The sequence below is a fragment of the Muscardinus avellanarius genome (genome assembly GCF_963383645.1).
Source record: "Muscardinus avellanarius genome assembly, chromosome: 2".
NCBI lineage: Eukaryota > Metazoa > Chordata > Mammalia > Rodentia > Gliridae > Muscardinus > Muscardinus avellanarius.
Window position 1 is genome coordinate 108,607,249 of NC_137787.1, and position 26,322 is coordinate 108,633,570.

General features: G+C 48.9%; 1 protein-coding gene across 1 annotated transcript in view; it reads right to left on the minus strand.

The window, feature by feature from the left end:
* SCTR (secretin receptor) overlaps positions 1-23,860 on the minus strand; it is a gene marked incomplete at both ends in the record, with an annotated part of 47,950 nt that extends 24,090 nt beyond the window's left edge. Inside the window, 3 exons of the mRNA XM_080689403.1 lie at positions 5,985-6,088; positions 10,859-10,966; positions 23,707-23,860. Coding sequence (XP_080545529.1) covers positions 5,985-6,088; positions 10,859-10,966; positions 23,707-23,860 — 366 coding nt within the window. The remainder of the gene's footprint in view (positions 1-5,984; positions 6,089-10,858; positions 10,967-23,706) is intronic.
* Positions 23,861-26,322: the final 2,462 nt, after the last annotated feature.

Sequence of the window (26,322 nt, forward strand, 5' to 3'; positions counted from 1 at the left end):
TTGGTGCACAAACATGCAAAACTAGAGTTTTTCCTCACGTGAGGTTAAATCGGTTTCCTATTACATTGCACCTTTTGGTCCTTTCTTTCGGCCTTCTGAAGACACTTTAACCAAACTGGACTTGTCTTGTATGCCGGGCCTGTCTTCTATGGAAAAGTTATGAAGATTAAACAAAAGGCCTGTCACTTTCAAATAAAGCTATTCTGCACATCTGCCCCCGACTCGTCTTCTCTGCATTCTGTCTTTAACACCTTTCCAAAATTATTCATGATTATGCTCCAGTGTGTCAGTGTCCTTATTTAAGACACCCATGACCACATGGCTGAAGCACTCCAGAGGTGTTCCCTGAGGAGGGAGGAACAGAAGGGGACCTTGTCTCCTCAATGTATGTACTGCGTTCCTGCATCACACTGTTGGCCCATCTTTGGTAAAACATCTCAGAAGACTGGAATTTTGAGCAAAGAATTCAGTTGTGGAATATAGAGATTAAAGACCTGCATTTTGGTTCAGAAAAAAAAATAAATTGTGCAATAGTCTTAAAAAGAACCAAGGAAGTGGAACTTAAAAATGATGATGGTTTTTTTTTTTTACTAACCAAATTAACACGTATTTTAAAATAATAATGTTCTATTCAAGTGAGGGTATAATAGGGATAAAAATTAGTTTAATATTCCTGAAAAGTAATATAGAAATATATATCAAGAACAATTGGCGCCAGGCATGGTAACGCATACCTGTAATCTGAGTACTTGGGAGGCTGAGACAAGATTGCAGGTTCGAAGCCAGCCTCAGCAACTTAGCAAGACCCTGTTTCCAAACTAAAAAAAGAAAGAAGAAAAAAAAAAAGGGCTGGGGCTGTAACTCCGAGGTAGAATACCCCTGTGTTCAATCTCCAGTACCCAAAAAAGAAAAACAGATTAAAATTGCTGGGCGTGGTGGCGCACGCTTGTAATCCCCGCGCTTGGGAGGCAGAGACAGGAGGATCGCGCAGGTTCGAAGCTAGCCGCGCACGCTGGCTTAGGAGACCCTGTTTCCAAATAAAAATGTAAAAATAAGTCTGGGAGTGTAGCCCAGAGATAGAAGGGCTTCCAGGAACCCCAGTACCACCAAAAAAAAAAAAAAAATCCGGGTGTGGTGGCGCACGCTTGTAATCCCAGCATTTGGGAGGCTGAGACAGGAGGCTCTCGGTTCATGGCCAGCCTCAGCTACTTAGTGAGGTCCTCCGCAACTCAGTGAGTGACACCCTGTTTCAAAATAAAGAATAAAAAATAGGGCTCGGGTGTATCTTGGAGGTAGAATACCCCTGTGTTACATCCCCAGTACCACAAAATAAAAGAAAAAAGAAAAAAATTCTTTGAAATATGCATTTATTTGACCTCTTTTCTTCTTTCTTTGTTTCTTTCTTTCTTTTTGCAGTACTAGGGATGGAATCCAGGGGCATTCTAAATCTGAGCTACACCCCCAACCCTATTTTTAAAGTCTTTATTTTGAAACAAGGTCTCACTGAGTTGCAAAGGGCCTCACTAAGTAGCTGAGGTTGTCTGCAAACCATGATTTTCCTGTCTCAGCCTCCCAAAGGCTGAGATTACAAGCATGCGTCACCACGCCCAGCTTATTTGACCTCCTTCTACTTCTACTCTAGGAATTAATTCTATGAAATATAATTGCACATACAGATTCAAATCAACCATGGTAAAAATTATTTTAATTGCATCTGCGCTTAAATGCATGTATAGACTTTCCTTGTCATTATTTCCTAAACAGTATAGTCTAATAACTATTTACATAGCATTTACATTGTATTCAGTATTATAAGCCATCTAGAGACAATTTAAAGTATATCAGAGTGTTGGGCGTGGTGGTCTACACCTGTAATCAGAGGCTGAGACAGGAGAATCCAAAGTTTGAGGCCAGCCTGAGCAACCTAGTGACTCCCTATTTCAATTTTTTTTAAAGGGCTGGAGATGTAGCTCAGTGGTAGAGCAAGTACAAGGCCTTGGATTTAATCCCCAGCATTGCAAATAAATAAATAAAGTGTATAAAAGAGTATACTTAGGTTATATGCGAATATTATGCTACTTTTATATAAGGTACTTTTGAGAATCCTTGGCTTAGGTTTCTGTGGAATCTCAAATCAATTCCCTGAAGATCCCAAGGGATGTTTTCTTGAAGTTAAAAAGGCAAAAGCTATTTATATTTAAAGATGTTTATTACAGAGCTTGTTTATGATTTAAAACCCCTACAAATGTTCAACAGCAGCATAGTTAACTATTTAAAACCCTAATGACTTTAATATTATACAACTGTGAACATGTTGTTTTCTAGTTTTTATTTATTTTCATTTATTTTTGTGGCACTGGGAATGGAACCCAGGGGCATTCAGCCTTCGAACCCCAGCCCTATTTTTATTTCTTAATTTGGAAGCAAGGTTTCTCTAGATTGATGAAAGTCTCACTATTTACTGAGCATATCCTCAAACCTGCAATCCTCTTGCCTCAGCCTCCCACATATTACGATTATAAGTGTGTGTCACCAATCCTGGATAAGTTTTTAAATGTGGATGATATATTGTTATATGAAAAAGGCAAAATCAAATTTTATATTTGCAGTGTGACTCCAGTTATATGTTCAAAAGTGTGAGGCTGAATTATATGAAATTGCCTTATTTTTGTAGGTTGAAATGATTGGACATCAGCCATTCCGTGGGGCTCAATCTCATCTACGTGCATAGAAATGAGATTATAAGATGATATACTGTATGTTAATAAGTGGTTAGCTTTGAATTATAGATTTGTGAAGAGTTGTCATTTTTCTTCATATTTTTCTATACTAACTTTTCTATATTGTATAAGAGCTATCTTATAACTAAAAGAAAAGGGCAATTTTTTTTTATGTGCTATGCAGACACATTCTACCTCTGAGCTATACTCCCAGCCCTAAATGTCTCGCTAAGTAGCTGAGGCTGGCGTTGAACCTGCGATCCTCCTGTCTCAGCCTCCCAAGTACTGGGATTACAGGCATGCACCATTCCGTCTGGCATAATTATTTTTTTAAAGAACAGCAAAGGTGGGAGCCTAGCTGATAGCTTTGAGATAAAAATAGCCAAAACTCCAGTGGTGTCCCCCAGGGTTCACTGGAGAAAGCACACACGCTCTAACTCTAGGACTGTTGCTTACCAGCTTGCTTAACTTCTCTGAGCCTCAAGGACTGTTGCTTACCAGCTTGCTTAACTTCTCTGAGCCTCAGAGTTTTCCTCTGCAAATGAGGATAAAAATATCTACCCGCGGGCTCATTGGAAGAATGGGTGAGATACCAGAAGAGGACCTAGACAATGCCTGACGTTTAGAAGACTCTCAGGGTGTGGTCATTTTCCCCTACTCTGCCATCTACCCTTCAAAATGAGTCAGTGGGATGAAATGGTATGGGGTAGCTGCTAAAAAAAATAAGGCCTATTCTCAGTTACACTGGTGAGCTGCTACACACAGCTGGTCACACTGGAATGCCTGCAGTGTGTGTTCAGGTCTAGGCTGGTTACTTTAACTGGCACATTGATAAACTCAAGCATTTCTGGAGGACAGCAATTGCATCCCCTGGAGAGTTCAAGAAAAAAGTCTAGGTATGCATCCCTGTTGGGGGGAATAACAACTAAGAGGAGAAAAATAGGATCAACATGCAGAATAAAGGCAAGATTTTATGTGCACGCTCTGGGGTAAAGGAATAACCATAGTTTTTTTTGCCTTCATGGGAATACTTGCTAAGGACATTACCTTCCTTCCCCCTTACTTAAGCTCCTTCCTGGAAGCCAGGGGTCACCTTCCATCGATGACAGGAAGAGTTCTGATAGGCACTGAGCTGCCTTATTAATGGTTCCTTAAATGTTGGGTATCAAAGGCCTATGAAATATCCAAAAACTGGGGACAACATGTCACTTATCATCTTGCTGCGTATAGGATGAACCTGTAGCTGAGTGTGTCAGCCTCCCTTCTGGGAGACCTGGGACAGTCTGAGAGGCGCAGGAGAACAGGTCACTCGCTCACTGAGCTATACCCCCAGCCCTTTTTATTTTGAGACAGGGTCTTGCTAAATTTCGCAGGCTGGCCTTGAACTTGCAGCCCTCCTATCTCAGCCTCCCCAGTAGCTGGGGTTGTAGATGTGCACCACTATGCCCAGCTCACTTCCTTTTGTGCTTTTTTGGCATGTCCCCACCACAACCTATAAGGAAGAAGCTAGCTGGTTCCCCATACGCCCCCCTGGGGGAGTTTAGCTAATGGGACTGCTTGAAAGTACACTTTGCAGAAGATATTAGCGGGGAGGTGGCAGAAGAAACACTGGCTCTTTTGGAGATTTGCTTTAAGCCCTGCATCTACTACTTTATGTTTCTTCAGGAGGAGTGCTGGTTCAAGGCCAGCCTCTACAACTTAGTGGGCCCCTGTGTTAAAATTCAAAAAGGGCTGGGGGAGTGGCCCCAGATTTGATCTCCAGCATGCACATTCTCTCTCTCTCTCTCTCTCTCTCTCTCTCTCTCTCTCCTCTCCCTCTCCCTCTCCCTCTTCCTCTCCCTCTCCCTCTCGTTTCTTAACCCCTCTGAGTCTCAGCTTTCTCATCTGAAAAGTCAAACTTTGCACTGGACAAATGGACTTTGTCTGGTGGGTAATGCATGTGCAAGGCTTGGAGGAGGAATGGGGCTGTCCATGAAGTAGCAGGTGCAGATCCTCAGAACAACAAGCTTTCCTTTGGTGGGGGAAGCCAGGGTAGAACCCAGGGCCTCACATAACAAATACTTACTAGACATATTGAAACTGCTGAACACTGTGCTGGACACTGGGGACCTGGGTATCAATAAGGCTCTTGGCCACTGCGGGACGTTGTACCTAGATTGTGCCTGGCCTATAGCAGGAACTCAGTAAATGTTTATTGAGTGAATGAACACCCATGAGGAGCCCATATTTCAGTGAGAGATGGCACCACAAGGCACATGCTGACCTTTTTGTGTGTGTGTGGTACTGTGGTTCCTGGAAACCCTTCTATCTCCAGGCAACACTCCCAGACACCTATTTTTCATATTTTTATTTGGAAACAAGGGTCTCTTAAGCCAGCGTGGCTGGCTTCAAACCTATATGATTCTGCTGTCTCTGCCTGCCAAGCGTGGGGATTACAAGTGTGCACCACCACGCCGTGAGGATACGCTGGCCATTTTAACCTGACATGGGGAGTAATAGCACAGAGCATGGAATGAGGCCTTCCTTGGAGGAAGAAAGAAAGGGCTGAGGTAGATGGATCAAACTGGAGTCTTAGAGGTGTGTAGGACTACCCAGAAACGAAAAGGATGGCTTGGGATGTGTGAGCTTTGGGACAGAGCTGTTCTGCAAAGGGACAGTGACTCAGGTGAGCCATGCCCCCAGCTGGGCTGCAAGTCTCTGGAGGTCCCTGAAGAAGTTCAGCCCGCAGCTCATGGGTGCTTCTTCTAGTGCTAAGAAGCCACCTTGGCTCTGTGCTGGCTCTCTCCAGCTTATCAGAGCCATGACCCCTTTGCAAGCAAGTTTATTGAGCAGGTATCCAGGCACACATCATTTGTATTTTTGACAAACCTGTGCAGTTGGGATTATTATTAACCCCATTTCCCAGGTGAAGAAACTGAAGCAGAGGGCATTTAAGTCCTCTCCAGTCCCACCAAGGTCAAGGCTGGGATTCAGACTCACCAGGCTATCTCTGAGCATTGAGTTACCATGTGGCTTCTCTTTGGCTTAATGAATAAGCCGCCCCCAGTTTCCTGGTGGTATGTGGCAATGCTCACGTGCTCAGGGTCGGCCTGACCTTCACCTCTAGGATGATGGACCAGGGTGGTGAAGCAGGACCAGAGCCTCCGGTGAGCAGGGAGGTGGGCTGAGGGCGGCCCCAGGCCCATGCTGGCCCCCATCCTCTCAGGCCTCCCCGCCCCACAGGCCCCATCCCAGAGTTGGGAGAGTGGAGGTCGACACGTTTACCCGCTTCTCATTGGAAGAGTCGTTCACATTAACCCCACAGGCCAGGTCAGGCCTGGGGAAGGTCTCCGACCAGCCATCCTGGGTGCAGTTTCGGAACAGGGAACCTGTGGGTGCCAAATGCCCAGTAGGTGAGCTATTTTTATAGTAAACTTTTAACAACATATAAACACTACAGCCACTTTATAGTTATGGAGACAGAGGCACACAGTGAAGAAGTCGCTTTCTTAAGATCACACCCTGAATGTGGGAACGCTGGGCTCTGAGCTCCATGGACCACGTTCTTCACTGCACGGCACAGACTAATCCCCTTTCTTACTCCTTCCTGGTGCTTTATCTGACCCCAGGTCCCCTCACCCCCACCCTGACACATAACAGACGAGTCCTAGCTACATCCAGAGTGGTTGACAAGGACCTGGCCACTCATGCAGTCAACCTTCCTCAAGTTTCTGCTGTTACAAGTTCTGCTCCAAGTAAGTTCTACTTTATATCTAATTTCATACCCTGCTCACTGGGACGTTTGAAAACTATCACAGTACCACTGAGATAAACCCTTCCGGGCAACCACCCCTCCCTCTGGGGATGGAGTCATTAGTCCTTTTTTTATTTCTAAAATTTTTATTTGTTGTTTTGAAGATTAAAGTTGATGATCTATAGTAACATATAATGGTTTGAACACAGCATTGTATAATTACTAATGCTTTATATTATGATTTTTATTATTTGAGTTATAAAATAGACCACATGCTATATTAGATTTCTTTTGTGTGTGTGTTTCATACTTTTATTAGTGTTTTATGTCTCACATCATAACGCAGGTCAGAGCGGCAGTGACTTGCATGCACATGGCACTTGGCGGCTTCCCCCTCCCCATACACAGTATTGGGGTTGGTGTTGGTAATCCCACATATGTATGCAATGTCAGAGGAAACATTTCCTTTGTTACCTGCAGGCACAGAAGTGAAGAGCCATATGTTTTCTCTCATATGCAGAAGCTAGGGAGTGATGGAGTACAAGGGGAACTTTAGACAAGGAGGAGAAAGCCCAGCGGGGCTAGGGAGTTGGCCTAGGGAAGGGTGGGGGAGAGGGAGAATTAACAAAGGAAACCAGTGAGGAAGTGCTACCTCTGCAGTAAACCAGAAAACCAGAGCCCAAATTTGGGCCACAGTGCCCGCCAGGCTGTAGCTCGTTCCTGTGCTGCTGGCTAAATGTTTTTGGAATTAAATCAGGGAGCTAGGTTGTCTGAAAGGAAAGAAGGGTGACTACATTCGGCAGGGTGGGTAGGAACACAAAGTCTCCAGGGCCCAGAGCCAGAGGCACCCAGCAGGATTCGCAAGAGAGCTTCATGTGCCCCAAGCGGGTTGCCCAAAGCTGCTGACAAGGCGAAGCCCCTGCTGATGATACCTGCAGGACTGCAAAGGAGGGAAGGCCCGGCACTCTCTGGGGTCCCTTTAACTCTACTTCCTGAACCTAAGTCCTAATAAGTAAATATAGTCAGAGTACACCTCAGGGAACCCCAGAAAGCAATCAGTATGCTTGTGCGTATATGCATGTGCAGTTAAGGAATGAACCTGCCCAAAGCCATCATTCAATTCTGGTCTCTAGGACCCTGATGAGAGTAGGAACCCTGCAGCTAAGGCCAGGTCCCCACTAAGGCAGAGGAGAAAGGGCCCAGGCCCAACTCAACCCAGACCCTGTTTTTCAATCAGGAATTCCAAAAGACCAGAACTCTTTTAAGTAACAAAGGAATGCATCCTAGCAGGAGCATTCCCGCCCAGCACAAGAGCTATCTGGGCTGAAGGCTGCCTGCATTTTCTCCAGTCACACAGATGTGTCCACCCTGTCCACATTCATGCAGTGGGTGTTCTGGAAAAGGAAACATGGAATTTATTTTGCTTATGTTTTATGTATTTATGTATTATTTATTTGTAGTAGGGTTTGAGTCCAGGGACACTTTACCACTGACCTACATCCCTAACCATTTGTATTTTGTATCTTGAGACATGGTCTTACTAAGTTCCTCAAACTTGCCATCCTCCTGCCTCAACCTCCCAGTCCTTGGGATTACAGGTGTGTGTGTGTGTGCCACCACACCTAGCTCTGAGCGCTACCTTGTCTCAGCTGGGTACTCCTTTCTGCAGTTGGGGACACCAGTGGGGGAAATGTCACTCCTGGAGGGAGATAGGGACAGGGGTAGATCTGTTGGGGAGGGAAGGTTCTCAGTGATCATCTGGTGCTGGACAAGTCCTGACCTATGCTCTCGGGCTGGTCAGCACCTGAGGCCAGGACTGAGCAGAGTGTTCCATTGTGAGAGGATCCTCTGCACCACTCCCAAGAGCTGGGCTGCTCAGAAGTTGGTCCTTCTGGTGACTGTGACCACAGCGACACCATGTGGCCATGAGTGAAACTGCAACAGGGGTAGGCACAGAGCCCCAGCTTAGGTCCCAAGCATGGAACAGAGAATTGACCCTCTGGGGAGCCCTGGTGGGTCTCAAGGATGGTTAGGTCTCATGAAGAGACAATGTAATTCTTTTTAGCAAGGCTGTCAGTTACTGGGGAGGGAGGTGACGTGGTCACCCTGTGGCCATCGGTGCTGCCTGGCCTGGCCCCTCTGCAGAAGGGCAGAGGACAGGGGAGGGGAGATGGGGACCCTGTGACTCTAGCAAGGGTTCAGGAGGCTGGCAAGGAGGAGCTTCAAGTCCTCTCCAATGGGAGGAAGCCCATGAGCCAGGAACAGAGTGCTGGCTGCGAGTCAGAGGCCGGGGCTGGTCCTAGACTCAAACCAGCTGCACCAACGCCTATGTCTGTGCTCCAGGACCCCACGACAGACACATCAGGAGGAAAGACTGGTAATCTTGCAGGTGTGTGAGTGTGCGTGCGTGTGTGTGTGTGTGTGTGTGTGTGTGTGTGTGTGTGTGTGGCTAGTGAAGGGGCTGAGACTAGAGGGGATACCTTGGGAGGGGGACAAGAGGGAGGGCAGGAGAAGAGAGAAAGGAAGATATCTAAAATATATTTCCATCCATGTGATGGCACACAGCTGTAATCCCAGTTCTTGGGAGATTGAGACAGGAGGATCATCAGTTTGAGAGAAATTTAGTGAAAGCTATTTCAAAATAAAAAAAAAAGGGCTGGGGGTGTAGCTCAGTGTAGAACCTCCCTGTATTTGATCTCCAGTACCAAAAATAAATTTATATCCAAGAAAGCTTAATAGTCAGGTATTTTGTTCCCCCACTTTATAGATAAGAAAACGGGTTTAGTGACAAGGAGCCACTTGAGTCACTTGGCTGGCCGGTACCAGCTGGGCGGTTTCCCCATGTCCCTTGCAGCTAGGCATTGCTGTGTGTCTGAGTGCTGGCTGCCCACGTGTGGGCCGAGTGCCATTCTGCTCAGGCCTGGCCTTCAAAAACTCCTGGGCCACTCTCTGGGTCCTCCCCACTTGCCAGCCAGCCTGGAGCAGCATGCAGAAGCCACAGCGGCAGGCACGGGGTCTGTCATCACGCATGGCATCGCCTGCTAATCAGGAACACCAGTGTGAGACTCCGATTCCTGCCTACCTGGTCCCTCTGATTCCTGTCCATTGGTCCCCTCTGGTTCCTCTATTGTGGGGTGTTGAATGAGGCTGAAGAATAGTGAGCTATAGCAGCATATGTCCCAAATGTGTGTGTGTGTGTGTGTGTGTGCGCGCGCGCGCCCATGGTGCTAGAGAATTAGTGAGAAGAATCTCCACTCCTCTCCCAGGCCCCAAGGTCTCTGTCTCTGTTACAGTTTGAATCTAGAGTGTTCCCCCAAAGGCCCACATGCTAATGGCTTAGTCCTCACCTTGGGCTATTAGGAGCTGGAGGAACGCTTAGGAGGCAGAGCCTAGTGGGAAGAAGTTAGGTTATTGGAAGCTCGCACTTGAATGGGATATTGGGGTCCAGATCTCTTTGCTTTCTTCCATGTACATCTGCCTCAGCACAAGCCTAAAGCCAACCACCCATGCTATTCAAAACTGAGCCAAAAGAAACCTTTCCTCCTTTGAGTTAATTTTCCCAGGTGTTTTCGTCACAGCAACAGAAAGCTGACAAGCACAGTCTCCATGAATATCATTTCCTTCCTAACTTTGGCAGGCGGGTGGGCTTTGGTGTTAAATCACCTGTTCTTTTGATGTGTTCGTGTTAAGGGCCTCATCAGGTGGCCCTTCCTCCTCCCTGTATGGATGAAGAAGAGGGGCAGCAGGGCCAGGGCAGGCAGACTTTAGATGACAAAGAACCCCAATGAGGTCAGGGGTAAAAAGCCATGAACCTACCTTACTCCCTCCCAGGTTCACCCCAACCATGGGGACAGAGACCTGCCTTGACTATGACCTCAAGGACAGCACCAATTTTGTCGTCAGAAATCAGGATTACGTCCTAATCTCTCCACCTGTTGCTGTGGACTTTGAGGCAACCTTCCCAGCCTCTCTTAGTCTCTCTTATTAATTAAACTCAGGGCATTCAACCTCAGAGCTACACCCCTGATGCTTCTATCTATTTATCTATCTATCTATCTATCTATCTATCTATCTATCTATCTATTTACTTACTTACCTACTTATTTTGAAACAGGGTCATGCTCAGTTGTAGGTCTTACTAAATTGCTGAGGCTAGTCTTGATCCTGCGATCCTGTTTCAGCCTCCCAAGCACTCGGATCACAGGTGTGCACCACCACACTCAGCTAAACCCAGCCATATGTGTTGCCTTCCCCACAACACTGCCTCTGAGCCCCTTCCTTGGGACCTTGAGAAGTAAGCCCACCCTCAGTACCACAACAAGCATCTCCCCGTCATCTCACCCACGGTTCATCCCCAGAGAAGGCTCCTGGCCTCCTGCCTCAGCCCCCCCAGCCCAGTGCTCACCGTTTCTGCTTGTGAGCAGCTGGAAGAAGCGCGGGCACTCCACCTCCACCGTCTGTCCTGGTGCAGCGGAGGGCCAGCAGCTCATGTTGTCCCACATGGCCTCACAGCCTGCGGAGAGGGGCCACAGCATGGGCCTGGGCTGGAGCAGGGGCCATCCTGTCATCAGCCCCTGTCCGCCTGGTGTTCTTACTAGGCCTAATGGGAACTTATTCCCATTAGGCCCTTACTCCTTGTGATGAGGAGCCAGTGGTGTCTAATGGGCAAGCACACCTTTTCAACTTTGGGACCTTGGACCCACCATCTACACAGAAGTGCTCAGGGTTAGAGACATCAAGAAGGAAGGAACCACGCTGGCCTCTGCTTGCTACGGGCCTCCATCCTGGCTCCCAGTACAACCAGCCGGAGGCTCAGCACATACCTGTAGGGTTAGCCACAGAATGGCCCCGTGAAGAGCTCGTATATTGGTGTTTGAAGTTGATGCAATAGTCTTGAGGGTTGTAATCCTGGCAGTGCATAAATCCATTGTAATGCACTTATGGGGTGGTACCCCTAGGCGGATGGGTGTGACTGGAGGTGGTCCCTGGGGTGCGGCCTTGGGGTTATATTGGCTCCTCCTCCCCCTGCTCACTCTCTGGCTTCCGGGCCTCCCTGATGTGAGGAGCACAGCACTTGTGTCTCCCTCTCTCCACATCCTGCCACCGTGCCCTGAGAGCTGCAGTCCCCGGCCTCAGGTGGACTGAGCCCAGAACTATAAGAAAATAAATCTTCCTTTTTTTTTTTTTTTTTTTTTTTTGTGGGTCTGGGGGTGGAACCCAGGGGCATTTGACCTCCGAGCTACACCCCTGCCCTATTTTTTATTCTTTATTTTGAAACCGGGTCTCACTGAGTTGCGGAGGGCCTCACTAAGTAGCTGAGGCTGTCCCCGAACCGTGATCCTCTGGTCTCAGCCTCCCGAATGCTGGGATTACAAGCGTGCGCCACCACGCCCGGCTTAATCTTCCTTTTTCTAAGCTCTGTGATCAGGTCTTTATATTATGGCTGTGAGAATGCTGACTGTAACAATACTTAACCAGGGATCCCAATGGGGTTGGATAGGGTGGGCCCAGGCATGGCTTCCTAATAAAGCTTTCCAGGTGCTTCTGTCCCGGGGGCAAGACAACTCCATAAAGGGCCCAAGTGGTTCCCAGAAGGGGAAAGGGAGGTACTCAGCTCGGGAGCAGACGGTCCTTGGCTCACGTGACAAAAAAGAATCTCAGCCTGAGTCAGTCAGAGACACAGACAGAGGGTTACTTAGCAAAGCCAGAAAGACACATGTCAGGGAGAATGTGGGCCGCCTCAAAAACAAGAGGGGCCCTTTTGGGGTTCATGGTCTTCTTTCATATGAGACTTCTGTGAGGCGTGGGCAGGAGGAGGTATGTGGGGATGACATCAGTCCAGTAGTCATAAAATGATTTAGGGGGTGTTGGTCACCCCCTGGTCCAGGTAGAGCCTTTGCTGTCTTCTCAATAGGGATCTCTCTTATTAAACTATTCAGGGGCCGCTCACAGTGCCCCAGGAGATTATCCTTTGTAACCTCTGGCCTCTGACCTGCTTGACTCTTCCCAGGTTGGACAGTAACAGTCCAAGGTATTTTGTGAGTTCCAGTATGGTGTCTGGCCACTTTTCCCAATCTTCTGTGTGGTCTCTGTCATTTGATCAATAGATACTCCTTTGAGGATTGTCAGTAGTGCTCAGGGTCATTACTAAAGATGGGTGAATGCCTCAGAAAACTGGGACTCACACCACCTTCTACCTTAAAGTCGTGTTTCCTTTGTTCTTCCTTTATGTCTCCTTTCTACTTATTTCTTTACTTCTTCGATCCTGCCTTACTTCTAATGTGGTCGAGGACTTTTGTTCCGCAGTTCTTGGACTTCAGTTCACTTTGGAATTGCTTGGGAGGCCTGGTAAAGCACAGCTTGCTCAGTGGGCAGGGGTCACGGGCCTGAGAACTGTGTTTCTAGCAAGTTGTCAGGTTCCTGAGGCCGCTGTTGATCTGGGCCTGCCTTTGAGAGCCGCCACACTGGCAGCTACACCAGAGTCGCCATTGTCCTTAGGGTAGGAATACTGTTAACAATGTTGCTGTGTCTCAGAGTTCCCTTTGTGAGACCCTTCTAGTATATATCTGTCCTGATAGACACTGAAACTGTGATCATTGAAAGACTTTGAAAAGAATCAGAAACACCAGACGTGGTGGCAACACTTATAATCCCGGTGCTTGGAGGCTGAGACAGGAAGATAGCAGGTTCATGGCCAGCCTCAGCTACTTAGTAAGGCCCTCTGCAACTTAGTGAGAACTTGTTTCAAACTAAAGAATAAAAAATAGGGCTGGAGATGGAGCTCAGAGGTAGAATGTCCCTGGCTTCAGTCCCCAGAACCACACACACACACACAAAAAAGAATCAGCAAGATGCCTGGGTGTTTTCAGTGCAGAACTAAGCATTGCCTAAACAAAGCCTGAGTTATCTAACTAGTTATATAACTCCATGGTGTTCTGGCATTTTATTATTTTTGAGCTAGTTCATAGACACATACAACTATTGTCCAGTTCAAATGCAACTGGCTTTGCTCCCCTGTTTCCAGGCATCCTTGTGTCCACTTACAAATTAATTTGAATCTTCTGTCTTTTATACATGATGCTTTGAATTCTCTTATGAACCAGTGGTAATATCTTCCTGATTTCCTCAATAATTAAATAAAATGCCTGGAAGGTATTCACTTTATATGTGAGTTATAAGTATATGTGAGTTATGACCATACTCTTTTAAGAATGATCATTTCACATAATCACCCAGTAATTCTCCTGAAGTTGAGCCCAGGAGGCAGAAACCTGGGGCAACTGCTTCCTGTGACAGGGATTCTGGAGGCCATCACTGCGGGATATTTGGAAGGGGCTGAGTCACCCCTTATGCAGACCATACCACCCCAAAGCTCTTTAGGAAGAGCCGGCAGACATGGGTTCCGATCCTGCCTCCGCACTCTGCCCTGGTTGACCTCCCTGTCTTCTGGGGATGGAGGCAATGCCTCCCTCGTGAAGCTGTCGGGAAGCTGAGCTCCAAGCACACACTAGGCAGAAGGTGGTAAAGGGCAGCCCCTTCCCCAGGCCCCGGCCACTTCCCTCTCTTCCTCCTGGTATCTGGATTGTGGGTCAGGCTGGGCCTTTGGGTCTGCAGTTTTTAGTTCTGAGGAATAGGAGATGCACAGAGTCTGCCTGGGTCCTTGGAGTGCTAGAGGACAAAGAACCTCATTTTCAAAAGAGCAACAGTTTATATTCAGGCATGAATCCAACCAGGCTCAAAGAATCTATATCCTCTGTGACTCCTGGCTCCTGACAGACAGGGACAGAGGTGGCCGTGGGCCCAGTGAGCAGCACCTGAGGGCACCAGCCTCACCACATACCAGGTGGGGAGCCCCTGAGAGCAGGAGCCTGTCTGCCTGTGTGCACACCTGGCTGCCTGCGTCTCAGGCTCCTGCAGCATCCCTCCCGCATCACTCTTGACTGGGCTTCAGCTCCACACCCACCGGACTTCTTGCTTCCAAGTCCAGGTCCTGGTCTTCCACCCCTTGGCACAGGCTGGGCTTTGGTGCCAATGGGAGGAGCGCTGGGCGCCTGGCGGCACCTCCACTGGACCAGTGAAGTCAGAAGCAGAATGAGGTAGAGAGGCTTCCCAGGGCCACCCCGCCAGGGCGTGCAGGTGCCTGAGAGTGCCACCTCCTCGGCCACTGCTTGGTGCTACCTCACGGCCTCCCCCATCTGATCTGTCTCCAGGTGATGCTGACTACCCCCAGCCTGGGTTGGGAGCTGGAGAGAGAGGTGGACTGGCCAAGGAGGGAGTGATCAGCAGCTGGACAGCGGGGTGGGAGCTGAGGCAGGAGCAGCCCTATGGTCAGGATGCCTGAGAGGGGGCTTTGGAGGGGCAGAGTAGGGAACACAGGCAGGCTGTGGTCAGGGGAAGGGGGTGGAGGTCTGGGGGGAAGGCCCTGGGATGTGGGGGACAGGGGCTCCCACATGGCCAGTGAAAGCATCAGTAGGATGGAGGATCAAGCATCAGTGTCCTTCAGGGTATCCAGGAGATGGGAAGCCCTTGGATACTCCTGAACCTTGGCCCTGAATCTCGCAGTGAGCCCAGCAAGAGGAGGGACTATGCCTGTCTCCACTTAGGACCTCCCCAGAGACCCTGGGCAGGGCTTTGCTACTGGCCGGGAGGCTGGCCCTTCAGCTGCCAGCTGTGGAAGCTGCTCCCAGAGCTGGCAGACCCTGGGCAGCAGCAGGGCCCCCAGATGCCCATGGGCTGGTGGCCTGGCCCTGGGAGGGTACTTTCCAATGCCCCACTGCCTCGCTCACTCTGAGCATCTGGAGTCCCAGGAGACCAAGGAGTTCCTTGGTCCTTTCTCTTATCAGAGCCTCTGCTGACAGTGCGGTCTCCCTGCCTGCTCAGTGGTCTCTGTGGCACTGGAAGCAGGTGGACACTTCCAGAGCATGGAGCAATGCAGGGGCCTATGACCTCACTTTGGGATAGAGGAATTCCAGGCTGGCTAAAACTATAGCACTGGCTATGCAACAGATGACCTATGCCCAGCTGACCAGACAGGCAAAGGGTTCCAGAATGTCTGACAGCCTTCCTGAGCTGGGCCATGGTGGGCGGGGCCCTCAGGGACACCTACCCTGGTGCTGGTAGCCATGTTCAGATGGAGGCCCCAGGCTAGGGGAGGACCACACCAGGCTGTACTGGGCACATAGCAGACATTCTGCAGCTAAATGTCACAGCACAGTCCAGGGGTCAGGTAGGGTCACTGTCCCAGGGTAGAGGAGGAGCCCAGGGCTCCAAGAGGCAAGTGACAGAGCTGGGATGGGTGGGCCCAGCCTCAAATCTCCCCAGCCCTGGGAAGGCCCCTCGCCAGGCCGCCCCTCGAACATTTTTTATTTATTTTAATAATTACACTTTTTTTGGTACTAGGGGTTGAACCTCAAACCTGAAATCCTCCTGTCTCAATCTCCCAAGGAACTGAGATTATAGGCATGCACCGCTACTTCCAGTTTAATAGCTACCCTTTCTAAAAGAGAACTTGGAATGTTTTTAAAAATGATAAAGCTAGCATATCACATCTCTGAGTGTATAGCTCCTAGTACTTAGGTTGAAGCCATTTTTTGTGTGTGTGGTACTGGGGGAGGAACCCAGAGGCTTTCTCCCTCCGGGCTATACTCCCAGCCCTATATTATATTTTATTTTGGAAACAGGGTGTCACTAAGTTGCTTAGAACCTCACTAACTAGCTGAGGCTGGCTTCGAACCTGCGCGATCCTCCTGTCTCAGCCTCCCAAGCGCGGGGATTACAGGCGTGCGCCATGTTTTTTTAAAGTCCACTGATTTACAAAGGAAAATACTGAGGACGTCTTAGTACAAATGCTGCACAGCTGTAGTCTCCTGGCTGCTGGCAGGGATGCCCTTGCTCTGCTCCCAGCACCTGAGAGCTGAGCGCCTGAGATACACTCCCAAGTGCCCCCGGCCCAGGCCAGGCTGGAAGGGGAGGTGGGAGGGCTGCTCCTTCCAGGCTGGGACATGCTCTCCTGGCCCTGGCCTGCCCCCAGGAGCCCTGGCAGGCAAGGGACACAGCCCAGGACTGAGGTTGCTGGGGGATCTCGGGCAGAGTTAAATCTAGAGCAGCAGACTCACCCCTGAGCTGGGGTGAGAGGGACCCATGGAGAAAGGGCTGTGCATGCAGGACCATGGCCCCTGATCCCCATGGAGGGGTCGGCGCCTCTCCGAAGCCTGGCCCCAAACGGCTTAGCCTCTCAGAGTCTCAGTTTCTCACCTGTGAAATGCAGATGATAATAGCAATTATTGCACTGATACTTTTGTTTGCTCGTTTGTTTATTTTGTGGTACTGAGGATCAAACCCAGGGACTTACACATGTTAAGCACTGAACTATATCCCCAGCCCTGTTTACTTCAATTTTATTTTGAGACAGGGTCTTATTGAGTTGGCTGTCCTCAAACTTTTGATCCTTCTGCCATGCTGGCCTCTAACTTGTGTCCTGCCTCAGCCTCCAGAGAAGCTGGGATTACAGGCATAAGTCACCATGACTGTTTGTGCCATTGTTTTAAGCCCTAAAAAATTAAAAACTATCTAATAGGTTCTATAAGATCTACAGAATAAATTAACTTCTTTCTGAAAAACAAGCCAAGATTAGTTGTGCCCAGGAGAGGTCAGGCAGGGGTCAGCTGTGGCCAGCACCGGGAGATGGCTCAGGGCTGGAGGAGGGGGAGCCCTGGCTGCCCAAGGGCATTAGGAGCTGGGGAACCCCAAAAGGAATGGGAGTGTTTGTTAGAGAAACCACATCTGTTCCCCAGATCTCTCAGCAAGAACCACTGATTGATTCATACACCCATGGATGAACCTTGAAAACCTCTTACTCAGGGCAGGAAGGCAGACAGACACGAAAGGTCACGTACTGTATGATTCTATTTTTATGAAATGTCCAGCCCTGGCAGTGACGCAGAGGCAGCAGATGAGTCACTGCCAGCAGCTGGAGAGAAGGAAGGAGACCCAGCGCTTCCTTAGTGAGTACCGGGGCGGATTTTGGGGTGATGAAAAGTTCGGAGCCAGGTAGAGACAGTGGCTGCAAAGCACTTTGAATGCTCCAGACCGCATGGAATTTACTTTAAAGTGGTTAGTGTCATGTGAATTCACCTCAGTAAAAGAGTTCAAAGCCAGGCACGGTGGTGGTAATTGGGAGGCTGAGACAGGAGGATTGCAGGTTCAAAGCCAGCCTCAGCAACTTAGCGAGGCCCTCTGCAACTTAGCAAAGAACCTGTTTCCAAATAAAAGTAGGGCTGAGGGTGTGTCTCAGGGGTAGAATGCCCTTGGGTAACACGCACGCGTGCTCACACACATGAGTGCACACACCCACTCCCCCCCCCACACACACACACAAGGGCAACCCAGCTAGAGGGGACAAGAAAAATGGAGCTACCACATCCCTTCCCAAAGGCAGGCACACTGAGGCCCAGAGAGGTCATGCTCGGCGTTACGTGACATCAGGGCTGGGGTGACATGCTGCCACCATGCTGTCCTTCCAGAACATTCTTCTTCTGGGGAGAGCCGGCATTCTCTCACCGGCCAGCTCTGAGGGGGTATTGGTTTCCATAAACAGAGTAATAAATATCCCAGGGCACAGGCCAAGCAGCTATTACTGTGCCCTGAAGGTTCCCACAGGCCAGCGAGCCCTTGGCCACCTGCCCCAGTAGCTGAGGGGCTCATTTTTCTTTTGTGATAAGTTTGCTGGGCTCAGTGACAGCTCTACCGGTGGCATTCCTGCAGCTTGTCTGACTTCAAACATTAACCTGACCCCAGGAGGACGGGCGGCTTGCCCAGCAACCCTGTGCCCTGCTCCTGGCCCAGTGCTCAGCCCCTGCACAGGCCCCAGGCACCGCCAAACAGCGGCCACCCTGGCCTTGCCGTGACAGGGCCCAACATGAATGTCGGCGGGCCCAGAAGGTGGGCAAGAGGCCATCTAACTGGGTCACCTAGTCTGAGGCTGAGGCGGGGTGGGCAGAGGCAGTTCAGTGCTCCCTATGGGAGGACCAGGAGGACCAGGGGCCAGCCCCCTAGGGGTGATGGGGCGTTCACATCGTCTTCAGGAGCCCTGGCTACCTCCAACCTCTGCCTCAGCTCCTGCTCTCTCCCTTTCTCCTGCTCTCAGTCAACCATCTGCACACATTAACTCACTCGATAAGTCAGTCAACAAACACACATTCAGTGTTCAATGTGTTCAGGTGCTGTGCCAAGCACTGGTGACAAAAAGGGGAAGCCGCGCCATCCCCGCATTGGGCTGGAGGCAGGGCTAGTCCAGCGAGGTCATCTTTAAGCTGAGCATGGTGGCGCACGCCTATAATCCTTGTACTTGGGAGGCTGAGACAGGAGTATCGCAGGTTTGAGGACAGCCTCAGCAAGTAGCAGGATCCTCAGCAACCTAGTGAGACCCTATTTCAAGACAAAAAATTTTTTAAAAAGGGCCTGGGGTAAAGCTAAGAAGTATAATAGCCCTGAGTTCAACCCCCAGTATTACACACAAACAGAGGTTCCAAGAGACAGAGAAGCAGAGGGTCCTGAGGGAGTCGGGGGGCAGCTAGCCCATGGGCTGTGGGCATTAGGACATAATTCAGAAGAACCTACGAGGCCGGTGATCAGCCAGGAGTGGCCGCACACCTGTAATCCCAGTACTTGGGAGGTTGAGACAGGAGGATCATTGGGCAGCCACAACTACTTGGTGAGGTGACTTAGTGAGACCCTGTTTCAAAATAAAAAATAAAATAGGCCTGGAGGTGTCGCTCAGAGATAGAATGCCCTGGGGTCAGTCCCTAGGTACTCAAAAAATAAACGCAGCTAGTGGTTGGTGGAGTGAGGAAGAAGGGTGTTTTGACAGAGGGATCACCATGTGCCAAGTCTGGAGGTTTGAAAGAAACTGACTGTGTCATTACTGGGAGATGGCTTCAAAATATATTTGAAAATAACTTTGGTATTGATGTGTTGGTATTGGAAAATGATTTTGGTATTAATGTATCAAAAATTGGTTTCAAAATATAAAAAGCAGTCAGGGCCTGGTTACTGCCAGGCACTCAGCAGGTGTTATAATGCAGAGTTCCCTCACTAAAAGTAATTAGCAAATACACAGAAGAGTTGGGACCCAGGGCCTTCAGATTTGAAAGACAGTAACTTTGGCCGGGCGTGGTGGCGCACACTTGTAATCCCCGCACTTGGGAGGCAGAGACAGGAGGATGGCGCAGGTTCGAAGCCAGCCGCACGCGCTGGCTTAGGAGACCCTGTTTCCAAAATTTAAAAAATGTAAAAATAGGTCTGGGAGTGTATCCCGGAGGTAGAATGGCTTCCAGGAACCCCAGTACTAAAAAAAAAAGAAAAGAAAAGAAAAGAAAGAAAAGAAAAGAAAGAAAGAAAGAAAAAGACAGTAACTTCTAGCAGATAGGCTAGAATTCCCCAGAGGATGCAGGAGGGCACAGGCCTCTGTCAAGGGGGAGCAGATACCACGCAACCCCTGACTTTGTTAATCATTCAGGTCCTAACAAAGACCTGGGCCTACACCTGCATCAAGGCAGGAAGGCTTTTGGCAGAGCAAGAAATCCCCCAAATCATAATCTCCATAACCGTAAGAAAGGGCCTGCCTCACACCTGGATCAGAAGATTATTGGTTGAGTAAGATGAAGGATAATGTATCTTTATAAAACTGTTCTGTATCCAAAACTCCAGGAACTTATTTTCAGTTACTCCACTACAACCCTCATGCAGTGCTTTACTCTCTGTCCTATCTTTCTGCCTTTGTAATAATAAAATTGCTTAAGCTAACAGCCGAAGATTTTTTGGCTATCCTTTTCTACAAATAGCTAAAAACAAGAACCCACAGCGACATCTCACACTGGTACAGTTTTACGGTCCCACCTAACATGACCAGCCTGGAAATTGCAAGCGGTTTGGTTGAGTGAAGTTGCTGTGTTAGGGTGGAGTCTGGCCCCGGCCTCATCCCAAAGCAGCAGGCAGCGAAGGGATGATTAAGCACATCAGACGTTAAGATAGTCACTCCTTAGGTCTCAGTGTGACCAGAGGCCATCACCATCTTACAGAAGCTTGACCCGGGGCCACTGGAATTTTAGGCCTTCTCCTTAGGGGAGTAGGAGGAGGGGCCTGAGACCTCACCTGCCCCTTCTGGCAGGGCCAGGAGGAGGGCCCAGGCAATCAGGAAGCTCTAATCTGTGCCTCAGGGTACGTAGGCCAGGTCTGGCTGCCAGCCAGGAGGGGAAGGGAAGTCTCAGAGTAACTACAGGGTGGTCAGCGGTCAGTCTCTAGGTGGATGCGTGAGCGACGGCAACACGCACGCCACGTCCACACCAGCACACACAGCTTCCTTCATTTCTTCGCTCAGTTGCTCAAGACAAATACCTGGGCTCATCCTCGATTCTCCTCCCTCTCCCTGGATCCAGCTCAATCGTCATATCTAGGCAATGTTTCCACCTAAACAGCTCTGACCCACGTCTCCAGCCCCACTGCCCTTTCAGAGCAGACACTACCATAAAACCCTCGGACATAACCTATTCTGGCCTCGCTGTCCACTGCTGGCCCCTGGACCCCTGTGTCTGGCGCTTTCTCCAACTATGGCAGCCTGCTTGTCCCCCAGCCACAGAAGACTGGGCGTGCCAGGGAGTGGCGACTGCTTCCCTGCCTCTGACTGCTGGGGAGCTAGTGGCACCTTTGCCACCTGGCTCCGCATTTTGCCAGCTTCCTTCCTGCTCAGCCTCAGTTCCCAAGCCCTGTGCTATCCTGTGGTCCGTGATCAGCAGCTCTGGCCCAGACCACCAGGCCCACAGCACATCTCTCTGAGCTTATGCCTGTCTTGCTCCAACCCGCCTGCCAGGCAGACGATCACAGCACTCACTTCAGGATGCAAATCCTCCACGTGTCTGAGGAGCCCATGCACTGTGGCTTGCGGCTCCTCAGACCCCAGCTCAAGCATCTGGGCCTGGTCAAGACCCTGGCCCTACACTCAGACAGACAGGCCACCTAGCCTCTCTCATTCTCATTTTGCATGGATCTGTGATTAGGTCACTCCTGTCTCTATTGCAGCATGGAGTCAAGATGGCTGTGGCAGTGACTGTTGCCACCCCCCTTCAGTTCTTTCTCACTAGCAGAGCCTGGTTTTGTTCAAGGCAGCCACATGCAGACCTACAACAGATGCTCAGCGTCAGCCTCTGTTGCAGGGGGTGGCTGTGCGGTCCACTCCTGCCAGACACAGGGATTCTCCTTTCCTTCCTGGAGGTGCAGTAGCCATTGTATGACCATGAGGACAAAGCTACACAGTAAGCCAGAAGACAGAGGAACCAGAATGGATGACATCTCGGATCTTCGCCAGCTCTGGACTTTTTGTAACAGGCAACATAGAAATCCACTTGGTGAAGCCAGAGCCCCAGGCACTGGGGGCTGCGTCCTCAGCCTTGACTCCTTTGTTTGACCCACTCTCACCGCATATCCGCGAGTGCTAAATATTTTCTGCATGAATTCTTTTTTTCTTCTTCTTGCTGTGCTGAGAATTGAACCCAGGGCCTCTCACATGGTAGGCAAATGCTCTACCACTGAGCCACATCCCCAGACCAAGGAAGTATGTTTAATTTTACACCAATTTGTTAGAACAGATGAGGAAACTGAACTTGTCTAAGGTCACAAAACTTTCTAGTTTAAGAGCTTGGGTTTATCTTATAAGTGAAATTGCATAACCTAAACTTAACCACTTAAGTGTGCAATCCAGTGATATTTAGTAAATTCACAATGTAATACTACTCAATCATCACTTCTATTCAGTTCTAAGACCTTTTCACCACCACAAAAGGAAACCCTGGATTCACTCGGCAGTAATTCCCTGTTGACCTCCCCTGTCAACAGCTAATCTAATTTCTGTCTGTAGATTTGCCTAATTTGGACATTTCAAATAAGTGGACCCATATGCATTGTGACCTTATATCTGGCTTATTTCAGTTAGCACCATGATTTTAAGATTCATCCGTATCATAGCACATATTTGTACCTCACTCCTTTTTTTTTTACTTTTATTTCTTCTTAAGGATGAATAATATTTCATCATTTGGGTAAATCACATTTTATGTATTCATTCATCAGTTCATAGGCATTTGGGTTGTTCCAATCTCTTGAGTGTTAGAAATAATACTATTATAATAATTTGGGGTGTGTGTGTTTTACTGGGGATTGAACCCAGGGGCATTCTACCTCCGAGTTATACCCTCCAACCTTATTTTTTATTCTTTATTTTGAAACAGGGTCTTGCTAGGTTGATGAGAGTCTCACCTTGCTGAGGCTGTCCTTAAACCTGTGATCCTCCTGTCTCGGCTTCCCAAGCACTGGGATTACAGGTGTCCACCACCTCACATGGTTACAAATGTTTTTTTTTTTTTAATATTTCCAATACCTAGCTAGTTTGCTTGCTTGTTTCTTGGCTGCTGGGGATGCAGTTCTTTTCTTAAAACTGCATCCTGAGATGGTAGGGAGCAAAGAAGAGAAGTTAGGAGAGGAAATAGAAATACAGCATTTAAATATAAAACTAATACTATTTAAAATATTGGTTAATAATTAATATTTAATTAATATTTTATTTATAGAGCACCTATATTTTACACACTTAATCTCATTTATCATTATAATCCTAAAGTAGACAGTATCAAATTTATTCTATAGTTGTTCATTTGTTTGGTAATAAAAATTGAACCCAGAGGCTCTCTACATCTGAGTTACACCCCCAGCCCTTTTCATTTTTTATTCTGAAACAAGGTCTGGCCGAGTTGTTAAGGCTGGCCTCAAACCTAGGACCCTTCTGTCTCGGCCTCCCAAGTACTGGGGTTACAGGCATGCATTGCCACACCCGGCTCCTCCATTCCACAGATCAGGCAACGGAGGCTCAGCGCCTTCAATAATTTGCCCACATTCACACAGCCAGTGACTGTCACCCAAGCCTTGGGGCCCCTGTCGCCCCTCCTCCATTCTCACTCAGACTGGCGGTGGAGGGGAGTGCGCCAACAAGAGGCAAACACCTACAAGAGGAAACAGTTCCCAGCCTTACCTAGGCGAGGTCCTCCTGCGGGATGGCCAGCGCACTGGCTGTCCCTGTGCCCAGAAAGGAGTGGGATCCTGGCTCCTGAGTCCCTGTAGACTGCTAACCAGACCCCCCAGCTGACTGAGTACATAGAACTGCACCAGCCTCCATCTCCCATCCCGGCCAACAAGCTGGCGCCATACCTGGGGCCGGCAGCTGAGTGCTCAGGCGCCCTGGCCTCTCGCTGGAGAGCTCCTGCAGGCACTGCTGCTGCTCCTCCTGCAGCACCCGCAGCACGTCACACAGCCGCGGCAGGGCGCCAACCTGGAATCCAAGCAAGGGTGCAATCACCGCCATGAACCCATCCTGCACACAGGACTTCCTGTGAGCAAGAATGAGGCTAGACAAAGGGGCCTCGAAGCGAGAAAGGCCAGGCATGCAGGAGGCCTGGGCGCAGGGCACGGAGGCAGCCGGAGGCAGCCACCCTGGGAGAGTTCAGAACACAGCCCCGCAGCCACAATGCTCGCAAGACCTGCAGCTCCTCCACGGCAGGTATTGCCCTTGAGTTTCTCAAGGATCCAGAGTTGCTTTTTTGGCATGTTACTTTAGTCTGTAGGATTTGATTTTTTCTATTACACCTGTGTGGACATCTCAGATTTTGAAAGTTTAGTTTTGATTCAGACAAGTTCTTTGGAACCTACACTTGACCATTTTCCTCCCACAGAATCCAGCCAACATGATCGCTCTGTGACTGCAGAGAGGAGATGGGCAGGGTGGAGGGGGCCAGCACATGGGCCCACCTCCCCACCAGCACACCTCCACAGCACCGCTTCCTTACTTCACTGAAACTGAACAGATGAAAGGAGGGACTCTTATTCTCCTTAAAAAGTATGGGTATGGAATTTTAATATTATAGAATTCTTTTACATACATTAACGTAATCAGTTCTTGGAATAAAGAGGCACAGAGACAGAAACTGAGGTCCATGGGGTGAGGGGATATGACCAGGGTCATAGACCCCAGGCTCTGGATTTTGGAAACTGTCTGTAAAGACAAGGTCTTAATGCCCCTTGTCAGCACTAATGTTTTATAGATGAAAATTCCAACATAATGGCGCAGGAAGAAGTCCCTGGGGATAAAGCTAGATTAGGGCCATTCTTCAACAGCCCAAATAAGCAAAACCTTTGGGCCAGAGGACAGCTAAGGCAGCACTCAATATTCAATGATTTCACACCAGGCATGGTGGCACACGCTTGTAATCCCCGCGCTTGGGAGGCAGAGACAGGAGGATCCCACAGGTTCGAAGCCAGCCATGCTGGCTTAAGAAACCCTGTTTCCAAAAATAAAAAAGTATAAAATAGGTCTGGGAGTGTAGCCCAGAGGTAGAAGGGCTTCCAGGAACCCCAGTACCACACACACACACACACACACACAAATATTCAATGATTTCAAAGACAAATGTAGGTACTCTTTCTTTTTTTTTAAATTTTACTGGTACATTATATTCATACATCATATTGGAGTAAAAAACTTGTGTGTACATACAAGTACACATCACCATTTTAACCCCTACCCAATTCCCACCCCATCCCCTCCCCATCCCTCTTTCCCTTGCTTGGCTTAGTGGTTGACTTTGATATGTTTAAGTACACTGTGTGCTTTAGAGATTTTCCTTCTCCCCCCCATCCCCTCATTTAGGTCGTCTTGTTTGTTCATCTATAGGATTTCCTTTTTCATCTAGAGTTGTAGGTACTCTCAATCACCTCCTATATTGGACTTTCCACATCTTCTCACGCTTCACTAATGTAGTCAAAAGGATCTGCCAGCTGTCAGCTACTGCTCCTCTTCGCCCACGTCCTGACATCAGGGTTTACAGTCCCCAGGAAACACACACATCACCTGTCCTGGCCTGTGCTCAGGGACGCTGGGCATCCGCTCTGAGATCTAGCACACTTCTTCTTTCTTCCAAGTCCCTACTTACCCCCAGAACAATATATAGCAAATGACTTTTACTCGCTTTGCTGGGAATGAAACCAGGGCCTCGTGTATGCCAAGCAAGGTCCCTGAGCCTCATTCCCAGCCCTCAGTGACTATCACACTGCAGCTTGTATTTATACTTAAACTGAGCCAACTATCGCTATCCCTCAGTCTCCTCACAGGAGCCTGGTTCCAGAATCACACCCTGACCCAAGATATCAAAACCCACAGATGGGCTTGGCATGGTGGCGCACATTTGTAATCCCAGTACTTGGGAGGTTGATACAGTTCAAGGCCGGCCTCAGCTTCTTAGTGAGGCCCTCTACAACTTAGTGAGATGCTGTTTCAAAATAAAGAATGAAACATAGGGCTGGAGGTGTAGCTTGGAGGTAGAATGTCCCTGGGTTCCATCCTCAGTACCCACCCCACAAAAACCCACAGATGCCCAAGGCCCATATATAAAAGGGCTTTGTATTTGCATAGAACCTACACATGCCTTACATTATCTCTGGTGATGTATAAGAACCTATTGCAATGTGAGTGTTTTGCATTTACTTTTAGACTATATTGTTCAGGGAATACTGGCAAGGAAAAAATGTCTGTACATGTTCAGTACAGATGCTTTTAAAAACATACTTTTAATCCTGGATGTGGAGCCCACAGCTAAGGAGGGCTGACTGTAGCTTCTCTAAGAATACAGCAACCGTCCAGAGGGCCGGCACTGATGCACACCACATATGCACACTGGAGCCCCATTGTCTTCCTTGTGGCCTCTCGCCTGATCTTAGTTGAAGCTCATTGTATCCAAAGCTCTCTGGCCTGGGGTGGAGCTGAAGGAAGAG